Source organism: Marmota marmota, unplaced genomic scaffold (genome assembly GCF_001458135.2).
Source record: "Marmota marmota marmota unplaced genomic scaffold, marMar, whole genome shotgun sequence".
Classification (NCBI taxonomy): Eukaryota; Metazoa; Chordata; class Mammalia; order Rodentia; family Sciuridae; genus Marmota; species Marmota marmota.
The window spans coordinates 22,936,682-22,957,425 of record NW_026000142.1 but is presented as its reverse complement, the minus strand read 5'-3'; the positions used below and the strand labels follow the sequence as shown (position 1 = coordinate 22,957,425).

At 36.9% G+C, this 20,744-nt stretch overlaps 1 protein-coding gene across 3 annotated transcripts in view; it reads left to right on the top strand.

Moving 5' to 3' along the window:
• The window catches only part of Slc26a4 (solute carrier family 26 member 4), a 60,408-nt gene extending 42,424 nt beyond the window's left edge, over nt 1–17,984 (top strand). For all 3 annotated transcript variants that reach the window (XM_048786105.1, XM_048786104.1, XM_015488438.2), the window contains 8 exons: nt 1,425–1,494; nt 3,233–3,325; nt 4,913–5,008; nt 5,985–6,215; nt 8,578–8,632; nt 9,568–9,713; nt 12,191–12,274; nt 15,901–17,984. In XM_048786105.1, the coding sequence (XP_048642062.1) occupies nt 1,425–1,494; nt 3,233–3,325; nt 4,913–5,008; nt 5,985–6,215; nt 8,578–8,632; nt 9,568–9,713; nt 12,191–12,274; nt 15,901–15,924 (799 nt within the window). In that variant the 3' untranslated portion in view covers nt 15,925–17,984. The remainder of the gene's footprint in view (nt 1–1,424; nt 1,495–3,232; nt 3,326–4,912; nt 5,009–5,984; nt 6,216–8,577; nt 8,633–9,567; nt 9,714–12,190; nt 12,275–15,900) is intronic.
• The last annotated feature ends 2,760 nt before the right edge of the window (nt 17,985–20,744 follow it).

Below are 20,744 nucleotides of genomic sequence, written 5' to 3'. Positions count from 1 at the left end.
CATAGATGTTTTCAGCTTAGCAAAGGCTCACATCTCCTATTCCTTCAACAGTTCTTCTTATCCTTCCTCCTTTCCCTAGCACATCACATCTACTCAAAAGGCCTGTGACTTTCTGCCTCAGCCTCCTAGGAGCCCAGGGACCTGAAAGGGCACATAATGTTCCAGAGTGCCTCATTTGCTGCTAGGAAATATCTCAGAAATTGCCATTGAAAGATGCTGCCTTTCAGTCAAGCAAAGTAGATATACCTGTAATCCCAGGGACTTGGGAGGCTGAGCCAGAAGAATTGCAGGTTTGAGACCAGCCTCAGCTACTTAGCAAGACCCTTGTCTCAAAATAAAAAATAAAAACGAACTAAAGTGTAGCTTAGTAGTAAAGTACCCATGGGATCCATCCCCAGTGCTGCAAAAAAAAAAGAAAAAAGAAAGAAAGAAAAGAGGGTGTGGGAATGCTATGTCTCTTCCTATATCTGCCTCAGAGTCTTTTTCTTTTCTTAAGTGAGTGTGGTTGAGACAGAAGGGTTTTGGAGAGGAAGACTACATTATGAGTATTATGTTAAAGATCAGCACAACACAGCAGGCCAAGGAAAAATTGGTGGTACATTTTAGCTGCTGGTTTGGTAACTAGACTTTTAGCCATCAAAAAGTAGTGTACTGCACAGTATTTAATTTTCAGTAATTATAATGCTGATCCAGAAAGCACAATGCTGAAAGGACCCCAAACAGATAGTCTTTCTTTAGGAGTTGCATTTAGCATATGTCCCTAGTCACACTTGAAGAAACGTGGAATTTATCTGATTGCATTGGGAACAGGAAATCAACAGTCTGGTTGACAGGAAGGACTTATTTCTGGTCTTCCCAGGCTGCTGTTTCTATAAAAAGAGACTAATTTGATCACCCGCAGATTCTCCATATTTCATCAGGAAGTTGCCATAAGTCACAGATAAGTACCAGACACCAAAGAAATATGAGTTAAGAGACAGAGGCTATGCTGTTCTTTACCCCTGGGTCTTTTCTAATTTCTCTAAATCTCAGTTTACTCACTAATAAAAGTAAGAATAGCACCACTGATCTTTCAAGGTTATGGTAGAGCTTCAAATAGATTTAACATGTGAGAAAGCTCTCTGCTTATCCTATAAATTGTTAGGCACGTGAAAGCATGATGCTCATTATTTCTCTGAGCTATCAGAAGAGAGTCACAGTTAGTTCCTTTTCCAGTTCCACGAAAACACCAGCTGTTCATTTCAGAGTTAGTTTTGGGAAAATGTCACCTGCAATAAAGACAGAGTCCAAAACACCAGAATGATGGGCTCTTCAGTAGCTGTTATTTAAAAAACAAAAAAACAAAACAAAACAAAAAACCCAACTTCTTAGTGCAAAATATGGCTGTTCCAAAAAACCCCTGATGTTAACTTCTCTTCTTTTAGTCCTTCATGGAATAGCCTTGGAAGCATCCCTAGTACAGACATCTACAAAAGTATCAAGCATTACAAAAATGTAAGTGCCTTTGTGATATTTTTGGTAGATATGGGTCTGCTAGCCTGCAATCCAGGAGTCACATAGTTCTCTCTTATCATGTTCATAACATGGTGGTCAAAGATGGAGACTTCTGCTGGAAAAGTCCTTAGTATACTGGAAATGTCATAAGAACTTTTGATTCAATGCATCTTTTGACATATGGATTATCTGAACTCTGTGCTAGTTGAATGTCATTTTAATGTAAAAACCATTGCAGTAAGAAATTTTAAATAATAGGCAATTTGATTATTCCCAGATGTTTAATCAAAATTTTTTTTCTCTGTTATGTAATTGTTAGCCTCTATGAAAATGCCTGAAATCCCTGTAAGATGTTCTTCTTTCAGTTCTAACAAGAGATTTTCAAGTTCTCTGTCATCAAGAGCTTATTTGATATTTTGCTTTATCCTTGAAATTGGAAGAAATATTAGGACACAGGAAATGAAAAACAAAAAAATTAAGCTGATGGGCTTGTGTTGCCTGCAAATACAATTGCTTAGTGACCACTAAAGGAAACAGATGAAAAAGTGGAAAAAGTAAATTAAAGAAAACAGAAATTTAGCAACAAACATATAAAACAAAACCATACTTATGCATATTTATATGTGTATATGTATATATGCATATGTGTATATATATGTAACATATAAGGCATAAATGTGAGCCCTAGGAAGTTATAGTCTAATTTTATGTTAATATTAAAGAATTACTGGACACTGAACCTGGAATTTCTGTAGCTGCTAATTTATTTTCACAATCTTTTTGTTATGTTGAACCAAGTGCATCAAGAGCTAAAAATGATTTTGGACTCTGGCATAGGGAACCCTAGCCTGAATTTTGGGAGTTCTAAAATCTAGGCTCCGCCTTGGTGAGACTGTCCAAGTCACTCAGCCTCTCAAGGCCTCAATTTTCTTACCCCAAAGGGCCAGATTAATACTGCTATGATTCTTAAAGAACAGAAAAGCCTGATTCTGATTCTGTGGATTCTACTCTTTGCATGGCCACTGTGTGTCAGGGTACGAATAAGCAGATGACACCATAGGCTTCAGTTTCTACAAAACCCTGATTTTGCCCCCTGCCTCCCAAACTACTCAAAGAATTTTAGAAAAATCTAGAGGGTCAGCGGTATGAACTGGAGACAAATCATTTCACCATTTTGAGCCCCAGTTTCTTTGTGCCCTTTCAGACTTGACCTTTTTTGGTATTGTGGAAGTCCCAGAGCTTTGGCCATCTGTTACTTCCCAAATGGGATGAAGCAAGTCCCTATTTGTGGGAAGTTGAGTGTTGGGTATCCGTCTCTTGGGACTCCTCACCTTTGAGAGCTTTGTTTTCTTTTTTTTCCCCTTAGTTTCAGATTTTTTAAATTTATTTTTTATTTTTTTAGTTGTAGTTGGACACAATACCTTTATTTTATTTATTTATTTTTATGTGGTGCTGAGAATCGAACCCAGGGCCTCACATGTGCTAGGCGAGCACTGTACCACTGAGACACAACCCCAGCCCTGAGAGCTTTGTTTTCTTTCTTTCTAGTACTCTAATAAATCCTGTTACATAGCTGCCAAAAAAAAAAAAAAAAAGAATAGTTGGGCGTTGCCATCCAGCTCCCCTAAGCAATTCTGTCCTGGCTCCTTGCAGAATAACCAGAAATTTAATGGATGATTTGATGCCAGAATTATTTAACCTCAAAAAGTTTTTTGTTTTTTTTTTTCTCAAATGCCAGATTGAAGAACTTGAAGGAGTGAAGATTCTTAGATTTTCGAGTCCTATTTTTTATGGCAACGTCGATGGTTTTAAAAAATGTATCAAGTCTACAGTAAGTGTTTGATCCCTCAAAGTCTGGTTTCTAACCTTGAGATTTCACTCATTTATTTATTGGGCTCCAACTGGGAATAAGGCCCTATGCATATTCCTTTTATGATGGACATTTTATATAATATCTTTCCCCTCAAAAACTATATAGGGAGAGAAAAATAAGTGGTTTCCATCTATTGGGAATTTTAATCCACATGTTAATCTAGCAACAATTGCCAGGCAAAAATGCTAGAGGTGAGTCCAGTCAGAATTTAGTGAATTCTAAACAAATAGCATAGAAAGTGTTAAGTGCTCCTTTTTGGACTGCTGGCTACACTACCAGGACAGGACTGGCGAGTTGGGCCAAGTTCCCAGGACGTTATAATCGCTGCGGGCACCAAGGAACTGTAGTCACCCAGGAGCCACCCAGGGAGTGGCCCCGGGAACCTGCACTGCTGCCCAGGGCTGCTGCCTAGGACTTTGGGATTCCAACAGGCAGAGGTCTGGTTGCAGAGTTTTTTGCGGAGTTTTCCAGAGGCGATGTAAATTGTGTTGTGCAACAGACTGCCCAGAGGAGCAGATAGGGAAGGCAGATATCGAAGAGATAAACAACTATGCAAAACAATGCCACTGTTGTAAATATTTTTATTTGGAAAAATAGTTTCCTTCATTAAAAATAAAACATATTTTTGTTGACACATATTGGGTTTATTTTGATTATTTAAAATTAACAAATAGTTTTAAAAGTGAAAAAATGTTCATAGAAGGGAGAGATGTCCAAGATAGTTGGACAAACTAGACAGCTGGGATAAGGAAAAGAGGATCATGTTAGGTGCTTGGGAGTCATGTGAGCCTCAAGGAGACTGCCAGAAGCAGTGTATTGGGGGGACCCATTGCCCAGTTAAAGAGTAAATAGAGGAATACATAAGGAGGAAGTTCTGGTCTTGAATGCCTCTCTAAACTTCGAACTTGAACTTGGAATTTGCCTCTGGATCAGTGTTTTCCTAAGTGAGCTCCAGGGCAAACTGGTTCAGAGGAATGTTCATAGAATTTGCAAATAACAAAAGGGCTCTGTGATGTTACGGAAATTTGGAAAAGAGAGTTTTAAAGCTAAGGAGATTACTTTTTGCCATTATTGTCTTTTTTTTTTTTTGTATTTATATTAATGTAAATCATCAAAAGTTTATTTTAAATATTAACTTAATAGTTGATATTATGTATTTTTTATTTGTTTTAATTAGTTACACATGACAGTACAATGACCTTGACATATCATACATTTGAATCAGATGGGATATAATTTCTCATTTTTTTGAGTAGTTCCAAGAGAGTTAAAAAAAAAAAAAGACACATTATTATTACTGTGTCTTTTTTTTTTTTTTTAACTCTCTTGGAACTTTTATTATGCTGTTGTCTTCCTCAAGTCTCTGGTGGGGGTTGGGTGACCTGGTAGTAGAGGGGATCTACTTCATCAGAATGCACAATTTCTTTTTTGGCAGGGTGTCTCAAAGAAACAATATCTTTTGAGAAATAACTGTTCAGATAACAATTGCCACTAATGAGCATTGGGAACCAGACATTTTAAGTAACCTGACATTTATCTCCAAAGGTTGGATTTGATGCCATTAGAGTATATAACAAGAGGCTGAAGGCATTGAGGAGAATACAGAAACTCATCAAAAAAGGACAGTTAAGGGCAACAAAGGTGAGGCTCCATCTTTCTTCCGCCCCTTAAATTATTTTTTTAAACCTTTATTTATTTATTTTTATGTGGTGCTGAGGATCAAACCCAGTGCCTCACATGTGCCAGGCAGGCATTCTGCCACTGAGCCATAACCCCAGCCTTCTCCCTTAAATTTTTTCCTTTCTCCATGAAAGCAGTCAGATGATCTAAAATTAAATCTATCCCCTTTAGAATCCAGATGTGTAGGAACGGATGACATACGTATGTCAGAGAACAGCTGAGCTGTTCTTGTAGGCAAGAGGAATGGGTGGGAATAAAATGAAATCAACAGGGCTCCCTCAAAACACAGGGTGTGATTTTTTTTTCAGCATGAACATCATCTGTATTAATTTTAAAACCTTATTTTAAAAATAAGGGTTTTTCTTCAAAAATAATTTTAAAGGAACAAAGGTAGTAATTCAATGCCAGAAAATTACAATAGAAGGCAGTAAGTTCATAAACTTTCAGAGCTATTAACTTCTGCTTAGATTTTCCTACCAATATCTCTCTTGACAAAGTTCTACTATCTTCCAGAAATCTAGAATATTTTGGCTCCTTGTTTTTCCATTTTTTCCTAGAGAACACCAAAGTTTGGGCTGAGGTAAAATTCTTTCCTTAAGAGTTCATTCCCTTGCTGGGTGTGGTGGCACACACCTGCAATCCCAGTAGCTCGGGAGGCTGAGGCAGGAGGATTGCAAGTTCAAAACCAGACTCAGTAACTTAATTTAGCAAGATCCTGTCTCAAAATAAAAAAAGCTGGGGATGTGGCTCAGTGGTTAAGCATCATGGATTCAATCCCTGGTACCCCCCACCCCCGCCATAAAAAAAGAGTTCATTCTCTTGACATTTTTGTTTACCAAGGAACACTGTATGCAGGACTTTTAAATAACTTGAAATGAATGGTTGAAAGACATTTCAAATCAATGGCAATTAAGATGGCAGAGTTTTCTTTATTTAGAATGGCATCGTTAGTGATGCTGGTTCATCAAATAATGCTTTCGAGCCTGATGAAGATATTGAAGATCCTGAAGAACTTGATATCCCAACCAAGGAAATCGAGGTTCAAGTGGATTGGAACTCTGAGCTTCCAGTCAAAGTGAATGTTCCCAAGGTACCAATCCATAGCCTTGTGCTTGATTGTGGAGCTGTATCTTTCCTGGATGTCGTTGGAGTGAGGTCATTGCGGCTGGTAAGATTCTGTTTATTTGAACTATAAACTTGGAGATTTGACAAGAGTAAAATGGGTTACCCTGTTTTGCAAAAGAGTTAATGCATGGGCTCTATAATTTTTCCAAGTGAATACTTTTGTGATAGAATGCAACATTTTTTACTTTATTAGAGCAGTATAGTTTTACATAGAAGCTGGGTTCATTTTAACAAAATTATGCATTTGATTTACTCCATTTCAGTCCCGATTCCCTCTTCCTATTTTCCTCTTTCCCTCCACTCTCTTCATATTTTCCTTCCTCTACTGATCTTCCTTTAATTCATTCACTTATTTTTTTTTTTAAATATTTTGTTGTTGTCGTAGTTGTTAGACCTTTATTTAATTTATTTATTTATATGTGGTGCTGAGAATCGAACCAGTGCCTCACACATGCCAGGCCAGCGCTCTACCACTGAGCCACAACCCCAGCCCCATTCACTTATTTTTGATTGGTGCTTTCTACATACACATAAAGGTTTAAATTCCCTGTGATATACTTGTATATGCAAATAATGTGATTCTGTTAAATTCGTTCCACATTTCCTCCCCTTTCCCTTCCCTCCTCCCTCCCCCTTGATCTCCTTCTTCTAGAGAGTGTGATATTTAAAAGCATAAGCTCTGGAGCCAGAGTTGAATTCTGGCTTCATCACTAGCACTAGCAGTATGACCTTGAACAAGTTGCTTGATCTGTCTGTGTCTCTATTTCTTCATTGTAATAGAGGGGTGGGTAAAGATTGCATCTGCTTCACAGGAGTGTTATGAAGATTAAATAAGATAATAAATGCAAAGAATTTAGAAGAGTGACTGGCACATACGTACCCCTTAGCAATTATGAATATTTATTTTTCTTTTTTGTACAGGGAATTGAACCCAAGGGTCTTCTACCAATGAGCTATATCCTCAGACCCTTTTTTATTTTATAAATATTTTTAATTGTAGATGGATACAATACTTTAATTTTATTTATTTATATGTGGTGCTGAGAATCAAAACCAGTGCTTTAATACATGCCAGGCAAGTTCTCTACCACTGAGCCACAACTCCAGACCTTTTTTTTGTTTGTTTTTGAGACAGGTTCTGGCTAAGTTTCTTAGGGCCTTGCTAAATTGCTGAGGCTGGCCTTGAACTTGCAGTCCTCCTGCATCAGCCTCTCAAGATGCTGGGGTTACAGGTGAATACCATTATACCCAGCTATGAACACTTATTGTGTTTTATTTTTCTGAGAATGTATAGGAAATGGAATATGAAAAGAAGGGAAAATGGGCAAAGTTTGTGTCATTATTCTACTTTTTATGTGAATAGCAGCAGCATAAGGAACACCAGGTACATGGTAGGACTCGAAAAACCAGGCATTATTAAGAGGTTAGAATAGTCAGGCATGTAGGAAGTCAAGGCAAGAGTTGAGAAGCATGCAGGGTGAAAACATCCATGATTTCAGAAAGCAGTTATGCAAGCTCAAGTTCACACCTTCTTTCAAGTAGATGTTAAATGCCTTATATGTGCTAAGCACTCTTCTAGGCATAAGAGACTAGTGATGAAGTAAGTAGCCATGGTCTCTACCCTCATGGGACTAAGCAGTCTAGAAGGGAAGGTAAACATTAAGTAATCTTATAATTTAACAACTGTATTAAGTGTTCCGAAGAAGTCTTTAAAAAGAGTGTCACCTTTAGGTTTCAAGTTTAGGTGAAACTTCCGGTAGACCTCAAGATCTCTGTTATGAATATATCAATGTCAGAATCTTGACAGTAATTTTGTATTGTAGTTTTATGAAATATTACTATTGGGAGAAACTGGGAAAGGGGTACATAAAATCTCTCTACAATTCCTTACAACTACATTTACAATGATCATAAAACATTTAATCTTAAAAAGTCAATGCACTAGACCTATGAGCAATATATTCTATATAATCATCATTGTATTTGAAAGCAACTATTAAAGTATGGGAAATATTCTGGCATTAAATATGTTAGACTTTCTTCAAAAGTAATTCATTAAACCCTTGGGCCATTACAATCTAAAATGGATCTAAGCCAATGCTTAGAGTGAAATGAACAACAAAGAACAAGTGTGTGTTCTCCAGTGAGCTAATAACCAGATGTGCTAAGAGAACAGAACCTTTCAGCATATTCTCACACACTTTTGCCAAGCATAATTACTTCCCTATCTTACCTACCTAGTACCCACACCCTGGAATCATTTCCTGTCCTTGCAGATGTAGCCCCAAAGCCCCCAGCTAAGCTAAACCTCTGTTAGAAATCTGCTTCATATTATTACATCTGATTGTCATGCCTTAGTCTGCTTACCTTTCTGATGCTTACCTGTCTGATGTTTTTACTTTTAGATTGTCAAAGAATTCCAAAGAATTGATGTGAATGTGTACTTTGCATCACTTCAAGGTAAATGCATCTATGTGCCAATATATAAGACTTTTCCCTAAGTCCTTTCTCTCCTACTTTGGAATATGGGCACATAATGTCTGAAGGTCTTTAAAAAAAAAAACTCTTTAATATTGTTATAAAGAATGTGTAAGAAAATTTGCCATTTTAGGCACTTTTAAGTGTATAGTTAATCCACTAGCATTCGTTATCTTCACAATATTTATAAACATCACTATTTCCAGAATTTTTCATCATCACAAACAGAAGCTCTGTACCAATGACACAATAATTCTGAGAACATTTTTTATGTCAAAGATAATACCTTGAATTTGTGTCACCCAGCTGGGAATGTATAGAAACTTATGTCCGTGTCTTTGTATGTGTGTAGGAAAGTGATAATGTTTAGACTGAGTTCTCTAGAAGCAGAGCCTGAGACAGGGATTCTTGCGTTAGTAACTGAAGAAGTGAAGAAAGCAGGACAGGGCAGGAGAGGCTGGTCATCGAAGTAGTTTCAGAAGTTTGACATTAGACTCCTGATTGCATAGAGAGCTCCACAGCAGGAAGATCACCAGAGGTTATGCCATCTTGAGCAAGGGGCCTGCCTTTGTATTCTTATTATAGTTAATCATTGATGCAGATCCCCCTTAGATACAGGTATAGCCTCCAGGTCTCTTCAGGCAAAACAGCTCCTATTGGCCAAGGAAAATTACCCAGAGAGGAGCAGAGCTGTACACTGATTTGGCAAAAGATACATGGACTAAGGCCATCTACAAGCAGTTATGGGATAATCATTATGTGTGCTACTGGGAAAAAAAAATCTCAGTCAGTGTAGAAAAGGGTCACATTCTGAAAATGAGAAAGAAAAAAAGAAAGGAGCTACAAAACCAGTATTGGTAGATGTTATAAAAATACCTTTCCTATCAACTACTAACCATTATCTCTTTCTTCTGTAGATCATGTGATAGAGAAGATGGAGCAATGTGGCTTCTTTGATGATAACATTAGAAAGGACACATTCTTTCTGACTGTTCATGATGCTATAATCTATATACAGAACCAGGTTAAATCCCAAGATGGACAAGATTCCATTTTAGAAACGGTAAGTATTTAATCTTTCTGCATCTGTATCTTTCCTAAACTATCAAGTTTTCTATAAACTGCAAAAATTATACAAATATAGTTTGAAATCCAGCCTAATTGTTGAATTTTAGGCCAGTTGCATAACTTCTCAGAGGCTCAGTTTCTCATCTGTGAAATGGAAGTAAAAATATTTACCTTGCTGAGTAGACATGAGGACTAAATGAGATATTTTATAGGAACATACCTGGGATGCCTAGAGTGTAATAGTTCTACAATGTTTGGGTTTACTAATAAAAGTGGGCATTAGCTATAATGCCTTTTTATAAGATAGCACTGAGTCCTGGATCTTCCATGATTTGTATATATAAATGCAAGATAAAGTTTAGCAATCTGGAAATCCTTGTATTATAAATATCTTTAAATAGGATCCATTAGTTTATAAGTGATCTTTAAAAAAAAAATACTAAGGTCACAAATAAACCCAGGGTGAATTTTCTCCCACAAAACAGAATAGGCCTTAATTTCCTATTGGTTTTATTTTGTCAGTTCTCTTATCAAATATCTAGGAGAGGAGAACATTCTGGTCTAGTTCATTGCATGAGGCTACTGGTAGGCCTGGAACAAGATCCTCCTTTCTCTTTGACCTTGACCTTTTCACAGTGAATTTGGGAAACTAGAACCAATGCCAACAAAAATATGATGATGATGATTCTAGGGGCATAAAGAATATTAAATTGCTTCTCATTGTTATAAAATTGGGATAAGTAGATCTTTATTGTAGACTGGAAGTTGATGTTTGAAGTAAACTAATTTATAAAGTATTATATATTCTATTTCAGCTTCTGTCAGTGGAGAGGTTGTTCTGCTTAATGGTCCCAGGGAAAAAAGAGAGGCCCTAAATACTGAAGTGTCAATTTTAAATATGAAAAAGAGAAAAAGTAGTAAAACCATAAATATATTTTTAAAAAATTTACATGGAAGCTGCTCATCTTTGAAAACTCATAAACCTTTTTCTATTCAATTTAAAATTCTCTAAGCCAAAGACAAAAAAAAGGGGGGATCATATATCTAAAAAAAGATTCCACTTTAAAGATAAAAGCAAAACCAAGGTATTGAGTTCTTTATCAACATGAAAATAGTTATTTTTGATAACACAAGTTGATCTAAAATCCTAGGCAGTGAATGTCACAAAACCCACTCACCAAGAATGCACCCACTGGGGCTGGGGTTGTGGCTCAATGGTAGAGCACTTACCTGGCAGATGTGAGGCCCTGGGTTCTATCCTCAGCACTGCATATAAATAAATAAATAGACAGATAGATAAAATAAAAAGATCCATTGACAACTAAAAAATATATATTAAAACAAAGAGTACACCCACCATATTAGGCTCCATCTTGTTTGCAATCGGAGAGACACTGTGAGTGGCTGGGATGAATTTTTTTTTTTTTTCCGAATATGTTAGGTTGAGTGTAACTGAATGCTTGCATGACATACTTCCTGGTTCACTGAAGAGTAGGCTGAGCATTACTGGTGGCCGGTGAGATCAGGAACCTTACACTTCTGTGTCTCCTTAGGGTCTAGCACAAAGCTCCATACATGATAGATAAATGGTAAATGATGACAAACCTCACCTGTGTTACTTTCCTTTTTTTCAAAAACAGTCACTTGTATATTAAGGACACTGTAGAAGCAGCAATATGATCCTCTCCTATCCCTTTTCTTCCCCCAGAACAGTCCCAACTTGTCACTACACTTCACTGTACTTTTCCCATTCTGTCATGACCATAGCAACTTAATCTTTTAATTAATTTCCATACTAAAAAAGAGAAGTGGGTTGTTTGTGAGATGAAAAAGAGCAAAGTAGCACCACAAGATGACATTTTATCCTTGGCATATATTTGGAGTTGCTTTGGAAATGTCCTTCATGCATTAACCCCTAGATTGTTGTTCTCCCTTATGCAGATTAAATTATGCACTACCCTTAAAAAGCAGAGCTTTCTGGAACAGCCAGCTTGGTCTATAGATTGTTGGTTTCCACCTCCAATAAAATTAATTCCATCCAATTCAAGTTGGGACCATTTAATGACCTGAATCACGAGCCCTTCACAGCGCATTCACTGTTTGCTCAGTGCTGCACGGAGTGCTCTTAGCTTAGCTGTTGAAAGAGAGCTATTGACTGCTCAGTCCTTTAGGCAGGGGTTGTCCTGTTGAGAGGCATGCACTTCAGAGGTTGGGGAAGACTGCTGAAAAGGAATTTGGACAATAGAGAACTCCAGTTCTCTATTTCACACTTGAATGTGAAAAAATGGTATAGGGAAAATGGTAAGGTGGGAAATTAAAAAAAAAAAAAAGAAGAAGAAGAAATCTGAAGAGGATTCTGAAGTCTGGGATTAGAGATGAGAAGCACCAGCAGAGCTTCAAATTTTCAGTGTGGTATCAGATGGATGAATGCTATTATATTGCCAATAAATACTTTGTGTTCTCTTTGTCAAGATCACCCTCATTCAAGATTGTAAAGATCCTCTTGAATTAATGGAAGCGGAGTTGACTGAGGAAGAACTTGATGTCCAGGATGAGGTATGATACTTATTTTCTCCTGAAGAAAATAATTTGGATTAAATTTTGAGTAAACCGAATAAGGCAAGTAGTGAGTATGTCTGATTAAGAACCGTTCACGGGACCGGGGTTGTGGCTCAGTGGTAGAGCTCTCACCTAGCATGTGCGAGGTCCTGGATTTGCTCCTTGGCACCACATAAAAAATAAGTAAAATAAAATAAAGATATTGTGTCCATCTACAACTAAAAAATAAATATTTTTTGAAAAAGAACCATTCAGGGAAAAGAGTTCCAAAAAATATAAAAAGGATGGCTTGAAAGGAGGGAAAAATAGAAAACAAGAATTCTCCCTTGAAGACATGAAATACTTGACAACCTTTTGTCGAAAGCATATAGAGATGATCAGCAACTTGCAGTAGCTAATGCACTGCATCTTGATTTTATACCTAACTCCAAAAGATATTGTTCAGAGACCTGAGGCCATGGGATAGGGAGAAGGTGAATGGAGGAATTCCTAACCCAGGAATTTCATAAGCTTCAGGAATAGTACATAAGGAATAGAAACCTTATGACTTTTCTTCGTCTGACTGATAATGGTTTAAAAAGATACTCCTTCCACTGGAGGCTGATTCTATGTATTTCAGATGCTCTGTGGCATTGGACTATTCCTAGGAAACTTGCCTGAACTTCTAATGTCTGAATAAGCTTTGTGGTTCCACTCCTGAGTAAAATGGTAGCAACAATGGAAGATCATAGAATTAAAAAAAGATTTTTTTTTGTTGTAAATGAACACAATACCTTTATTTTATTTATTTATATTTTTATGTGATTCTGAGGATCAAATCCAGTGCCTCACATTTGCTAGGCAAGCACTCTACCACTGAGCTACAACCCCAGCCCCAAGATCAGAGAATTTTAAAGTTGGAAGATTTCTTAAAAATGAAGTTAGCTGGGTATATGGTGGCACATGCCTGTAATCCCAGCTATTTGGGAAGTTGAGGCAGGAGGAACATAAGTTCAAGACCAACCTCAGCAGTTTAGAGAGACCCTGGCTCAAAATAAACAAAAAGGGCTAGGGATGTAGGTCAGTTCAGTGGTAGAGTGTCCCTAAGTTCAATCCTCAGTGTTGAAAAAAAAAAGTAGTGTCACATCCCACCCTATGTAGAAATCCCTCCTGCACCATTCTTGATGGATGTCTACTTTTGTGTGAACATTTCCAAAAACGGGCAACAAGTGATGCTCAATGGAGTTTGCTACATGGACACAAGTTTCTAAATGTTAGTTGTGTTTACAAAACTGAATTTGGCTTTTCCATAATAACCACCTAGTGAGAATGAGATCTGCCTTCCTTAGCAACAGAAACCTTCCCACTTAACAGAGAATAGCTCTTATGTCTCTTCCAGACTCTCCTCCAGGAAAACTCCTCCAATTTCTTCTACTGTTCCTCACAGACATGCAGTTTGTCAATATTTCACTGTCCAAGATGGGAACAAAAAGTCCTAAAGGTGGTCAGACCCAGATGGACATTATACAACCACTACTTAACTTGATTTAAAAAAAATCTTTTTAGTTGTAGTTGGACACAATACCTTTATTTTAGTTATTTATTTTTATGTGGTGGTGGTGATTGAACCCAGGGCTCTGCACATGTGAGGCGAGCTCTTTACCGCTGAGCCACAACCCCAGCCTATCAAGATCTTTTTATTACTGTAACTTTAAAATGTCTGCTTTCATTGTAGCTACATGCAAATCTTAGCATCTACCCAACAGGGTCAACTAAAGACATTTTCATACAAACTGTGGTCTAGCAGGGGTGCTCATGTATATTGTTATTGATTTTAGGCCCAAATGTAAGATTACACATATTTCTGCTAGATTGTACCTTATGGTTCCAGTTTATTGAAACAGTTTGGCAACTTGAACCTATCAATCAACTGTTAACTCCCCAACTCAACCTATATCATAGGCAAATCAGATAAGCATGCCTTCTCTGCCTTTTTTCCAGGTCTTGATAAAAATTGTTCATAAGAATAGTTTTCTCTGATATGAAGATGCTGATCCACAATGGGGATTGGAGCGGGGGAAGCATGGGTGTAATGCAGGAACTTTAGATATGGCAAAGGGGAGGGAAAGGAAGGGAAGGGGCAGGAGGTAGCAAAGATGGTGAAATGAGATGGATATCATTACCTCAAGTACATGTATGAAGACACAAATGGTGTGACTATTTTGTGTACAACCAGAGAAGGGAAAAATTGTGCTCTATATGTGTACTATGAATTGAAATGCATTCTGCTGTCATGTATAACAAATTAGAATTGTTGCATTCCCGGCGACAAAAACACTCAGGGTCACTCCAGGGGAACTGGGCTGAGGAAATAACCACACAAGAGGCAGAGATACCTTTTTCTTTGGGGGTCCTGTAATGGTTTTCTGACCTTAAGGGTCCGCAGAAAGAGAGAGAGAGTGTGTGAGCTCGTGCTGACCCCTTTTATTGAGGAGATGCCATTCAAATGAGGCAAAGGGTCAAGTTTCAAGGGGCTGAGTTTAGCTTCATGATGTCTGCTGTCAGCAGGTTGACTGACATCTAGGAAGGCCACATCCAAAGGCAGAGCAAGAGAAGCGGACACACAAAGGGCGTTTCTGTGGAACATTCTATCCCAAACAGGGCAAGGGGGTGACATCACAAAGGAACAGTTGAGCATAGCTCAACCCATGGGGCTGCAAGAAGGCACGCCTACACATGAAAACACATTTTGTGACATTTTGTGACTTCCAAGATCGGGGCAGCCATCTAGGGCCACTTTGATGTGGCCAAATCACTTGGAAGTGACCGACAGAGCCTCAACTAATCAGGGAGGGAAAATGCTGGTAACATAGAGTGACGGCCTCCCACACAGAATAAATAATATTTTTAAAAAAGAATAACATCCAAACCCCTGTCATAAAATCAGGCAATAGAGACAATGAGCAGCAAATTTGATAAAGATATTGCTAGAGTGAGAATCACAGGCCCTGCATCTTAGCCCACCAGCTTAATGAGCCTAGGAAAGTCATTATGAGCTGAGAATTTCTTCCAGTTTTAGTAACTTATGACTCTATGGATATAGGGCAGCCTTAGTTTGAGTAAAAACTCCTATCAAAACTGGAACTTAAGAAGAAGCTGTTATATTATAGGATTTTTGTTGACTACCACATAAAAGGATCATTCAGTTAGGCTTCTATAGGTGGTGAAGCAGTATGGCATAGCAGTTTCAACGGCATGGGCTTTAGGACCAGACAGATCTGCGGGCTAGTCGTGATTCTGCGATATATTGGCTGTACAGCCCAGGGTAAATTACATACCCTGTCTTTATTTTGGTATCTGCATGTAAAATAGAAAATACCACAGAGTTCTAAAAAGTGAAGGATGCATGTGAAATAACAAGAGCAGTGTCTTATGTATAGTAAATGCTCAATAAATAGTAATTATTGCTTTTCTATAAATCCAATTAAAGTATGATGAAGGTCATTAAGTTTTATTCTACTTTTATTGTGACAATATGTACCTAAGATGTATAAAATTAAGCAACCAATACCATAAAAACGTATTTATAAGAGGATGATGTAGACACAAGTCGCACCAACACTGTTTCCCTTTTGTTTCCACAGGCTATGCGTAGACTTGCTTCCTGAAAGTGGGATCAGGAGGTCACTCACTGTAAACAAGGACTGCAAGGCATAATTTACCCAACAATATCATTATATGCAAACATTTTCTGCATTGATTATTTCTTTGGACTTGAAACATTTCATTCTTTTCCTTTTGCATTTTTTTAAGTCATTGAGTTTTTTAACCTCTTAGTCATTAAATGATGAAAACATTTAGATAATTTCTGTGCCTTATTTATTTAATAAGCAGCTTACCTCTAAAATGTGCAAAGTGGCAAGGAGAATTGCCCAGGCAAATTGGTAATGTCCAGGATCTGCTGACATTGTAAGATGCTGCAAATCTGTCATGCAGATGAACTAGCAATGTGCACCAGGTTACTGGCATATCTCTGTTCAATCAGAGTAAGTGTTGACCTAATAGCTTCTGTGGGCGGGTGAGTCAGGAAGGACTAATCATAAAGAAAGATCGATTTCTGATTGACCTTGATATCCATGAGCTGCACTGATCACAGAGTAAAGGCACATTCAGAAAATGCTGAAATGCAATTATTCATGCTTTTATCAATAATAGCCTTTTTGCAAAATAAGTCAAAGTTTTTAAAATGCAAGTTTGGTTAGTACTTAGTAATGAAGTGTTGTTATATGTGACCAGATATATAACCAGAATTTAGGATCTCTTTAATGCTGGACATGGTTCACTTAAAAACTATTAGAATGGGGCTCATCTATTTTAAAAATATTGGGGCAGAGAAGTGAGATTTTCATGGCTTATAGAAATAATTTTTTGATATGATAACATCATAGATCACAATTAAGATCAAAGAAAATAAAATACGAGACAGACTAGCTTAAAAATGAAGTTTTAACTTATCCTTATAGAAATGCTCATTGTGTGAAACTTTATATAGGTATGATGTATTGAAAACTGCTATTATGAGCAAAACCAATTTTGATATAAGATCATGATGATTAAAATTAGCTTATATTTTTCTCCACTTATCAGTACATAAAGTAATATTTAATTGAATTCTAACTATTTTTCAAAAGAAATCTAAAAATAAAATGTCTATAGTAGTCTGTACTTAAAATGAGTGAACTCAAAAGGAAAAAATGGTTTGGAATATATACTTTGGAAATAGATACTTTAAAAAAATCCATATCTTAAGCCAGCAAATTTTATCTTTCATTTTTACTTAGTCTTTTCCAAATACAGTTCTAGGTATTAATGTATAATATATAGGTTGGAGTGAAGTCACCATTTCCAGAAACAAATAAGTACTTAGGTCTTCAGTTGAGCCAGTGTCCTGCTTGATTGAGGGCTATATTTCCCTTTAGCACAGGTGTGTGAAATTCCCAAATGTGTTTGGTTATCCAAAGGTACAATGTGTCATCTCTGTTTTTTTTTTTCCTTAAATAAAATCAGAAACCATGTTCCCACTTCTGAAGGAAGATGATCAGTGATAATATAAAATTAGGTGATCCTGAATTGTGATTATATCTAGTTGTGGCAAAACCAGAATTATAATGCTATCTCATTTTCATAGTGATACCTGATTATAAGGGCAAAAATTATCTCTAAAGAGTGAATGTAATAGTCTTGCAGAAAATGAAAGAATACCTCTGTTCAATAGAGGGAATGTGTGCACTGCTCTCTCTCTCTCTCTCTCTCTCTCTCTCTCTCTCTCTCTCTCTTTCTCTCTCTTTTTTTTTTAAGGAGATACCAAAGTTCCATTTTATAAGCTGGATTTTTGTAAAATCTTGGGTCCATTTGCGACTAAGAAGACCAATCTTACTTGTTTCACCTGCACACTCTAGAAATACTCTCCTATGCATTTTGTGAATAGCAAGTATACCCTTAATTCTGTATTGTCTATGGAAATTTTACTTGAAATTAAAACTATCTCTGTCATATTCTTAACCTATAGGATGATTGTAGTATTACATATGAATTTTAATAGCAAGTAAAAATCTTAAATCATGTAAATTTGAAAATATTTACACATATATTTAATAATTGCAAAGTTGCCTTTTTCTGAAGTGTGTCTTTTCTGAGAAAAACTATTAAACATAATTTTAAAATCCCATATTCCAAGTTTGTCATTACTTTTTTCCATGTTTTATTTATTTATTTATTTAAATTCATATATGAGAGCAGAATGAGTTACAATTCTTATTTCACATGTAGAGCACAATATTTCATATTTCTGGTTGTATACACAGTATATTCATACCAATTTGTGTCTTCATACATGTACTTTAAATAATAATGACCATCACATTCCACCATCATTCTAACCCCATCCCCCCCTCCCTTCCCCTCCCACCCTTCTGTCCTATCTAGAGTTTGTCTATTCTTTCTATGCTCCCTCTCCCTACCCCACTATGAATCAGCCTCCTTATATCAGAGAAAACATTTGGCATTTGTTGTTTTGAGATTGGCTAACTTCACTTGGCATTATCTTCTCTAACTCCATCCATTTACCTGCAAATGCCATGATTTTATTCTCTTTTATTGCTGAATAATATTCCATTGTGTATATATGCCACTTTTTTTTTATCCATTCATATATTGAAGGGCATCTAGGTTGGTTCCACAGTTTAGCTATTGTGAATTGTGCTGCTATAAACATTGATGTGACTATGTCCCTGTAGTATGCTCTTTTTAAGTCCTTTGGGTATAGTCCGAGGAGAGGGATAGCTGGGTCAAATGGTGGTTCCATTCCCAATTTTCCAAGAAATCTCCATACTGCTTTCCATAATTGGGTGCACCAATTTGCAGTCCCATCAGCAATGTATGAGTGTACCTTTTCCCCACATCCTCACCAACACTTATTGTTGTTTGTCTTCATAATAGCTGCCATTCTGACTGGAGCAAGATGAAATCTTAAAGTGGTTTTGATTTGCATTTCTCTAATCACTAGTGATGATGAACATTTTTAAATATATTTGTTGATTGGTTGTATATCCTCTTCTGAAAAGTGTCTGTTCAGGTACTTGGCCCATTTATTGATTGGGTTATTTGTTTTTTTGGTGCTTAGCTTTTTGAGTTCTTTATATACCTTAGTGCTCTATCTGATATGTGAGGGGTAAATATTTGCTCCCAAGATGTAGGCTCTCTATTCACCTCACAGATTGTTTCTTTTGCTGAGAAGAAACTTTTTAGTTTGAGTCCATCCCATTTATTGATTCTTGATTTTAATTCGTGTGCCAAAGGAGTGTTATTAAGAAAAACCTGAAATAATATAAATTTGAAAATATTTACACATAAATTTAATAATTGCAAAGTTGCCTTTTGCTGAGGTGTGTCCTTTCTGAGAAAAACTATTAAATATAATTTTAAAATCCCATATTCCAAGTTTGCCATTACTTTAAAAAAAATGTAGATAGACACAACACAATGCCTTTATTTTTATGTGGTGCTGAGGATCGAACCCGGGTCCCGCCCATACTAGGGGAGCACGCTACCACTGAGCCACAATCCCAGCCCTTGCCATTACTTTTATCAGTCATCATTTTGATGTATTCTTCATAGCCCTACTTCCATTTGTAGGTAATTTTTTGTAGGTTTATCAATGCATAAATAATGTTATTCACAAATCTCAGTAAAATCCGTAATTCTTAACCAAATATTTACAGCTTATTTTGTACAATGATTTTCATTATCTTAAGCAAACTCTTCATTCTAGTTCAACATACATATAAAAAGAATACAAATCCTAGTGTATTCTTAAAGAATTTTCACAAGCACACTCGTCAGCCAGTCCCACATCAACAAGCAGAATAGAATCAGTGCCCTGCAGCCCTCCCAAACTCCTCCTGCCTAGTAAAGCCAAGGGTAATCACTGTCCTCAGTCATAAAACCTATTTTTTGAATGGCAATAAATGGAAGCAAAGATTATTTTCCTCCTTCACTTTTGTGTGTTTTCTTTTACTCAATGTTATCATCATCAGTTTCATCCCTGTTTATGCATGCAGCAACCATTCATTAATTTGTACTGCTGTATAGTATCCCACTATCTAAATACTTATTTATCCATGGGCTTTCATGAATAGGACTGCTCTGAACATTCTTGTGAGGTGCTCCTCCAGGTTCCAGAAATATCTGGGGTGGGGTCCTCTATATGGGGCATGGCCCTAAGAGATGAGAGTCCGTGGAAGTAGGATTAATCTCTGACTACATCAGTTAGAATAAAAAGCATTTGTCAAGTGAACAATATAATAAACAATGTAACACAAGGCACATGGACTCTAGTTTAATCAAATGAACATTAGTTCCAAAAGAAAACTACATAAGAACAAGTGAATGGGACAAAATGAATTGGGAGAAAGAGAAAAACAAATGTAAGGGAAAGAGGAAAGAAAGATCAGAGGGGTAAAAGAGTAAAAAGGGGGAGAGTCACTGATGAAGAAAATGGCATTAGAGGGCTGAACTCAGTGGTGCATACTTGTAACTCCAGCTTCCCAGGAGGCTGAGGCAGGAGGATCCCAAATTCAAGGCCAGCCTGAGTAACTTACTAAGATCTTATCTCAAAATAAAGAGAGCTGTGCTTATAGCTCAGTGGTACAACACTTGCCCAGCATGCATGAGGCCCTGGGTTTGATCCCCAGTTCTGAAAAAAAAAAAAAAATTAGGAAAGGAATAGGAGGTAGAGAATTTGGTGGCAGGAAAAGAAAATTCAAATAGAGGGTTGATTTCAATACAAACATCCTTTAAAAACTCAAGAGAAGTGAGTGACACTCCTTGTCCTACACACCAAACCCTCTCTTGGTCCTCTTTACCTGGGTCTATTCCCTCACCCCATATAGTTATCATCTTTTGGTTTGCCCTATATTTCACTTATGTT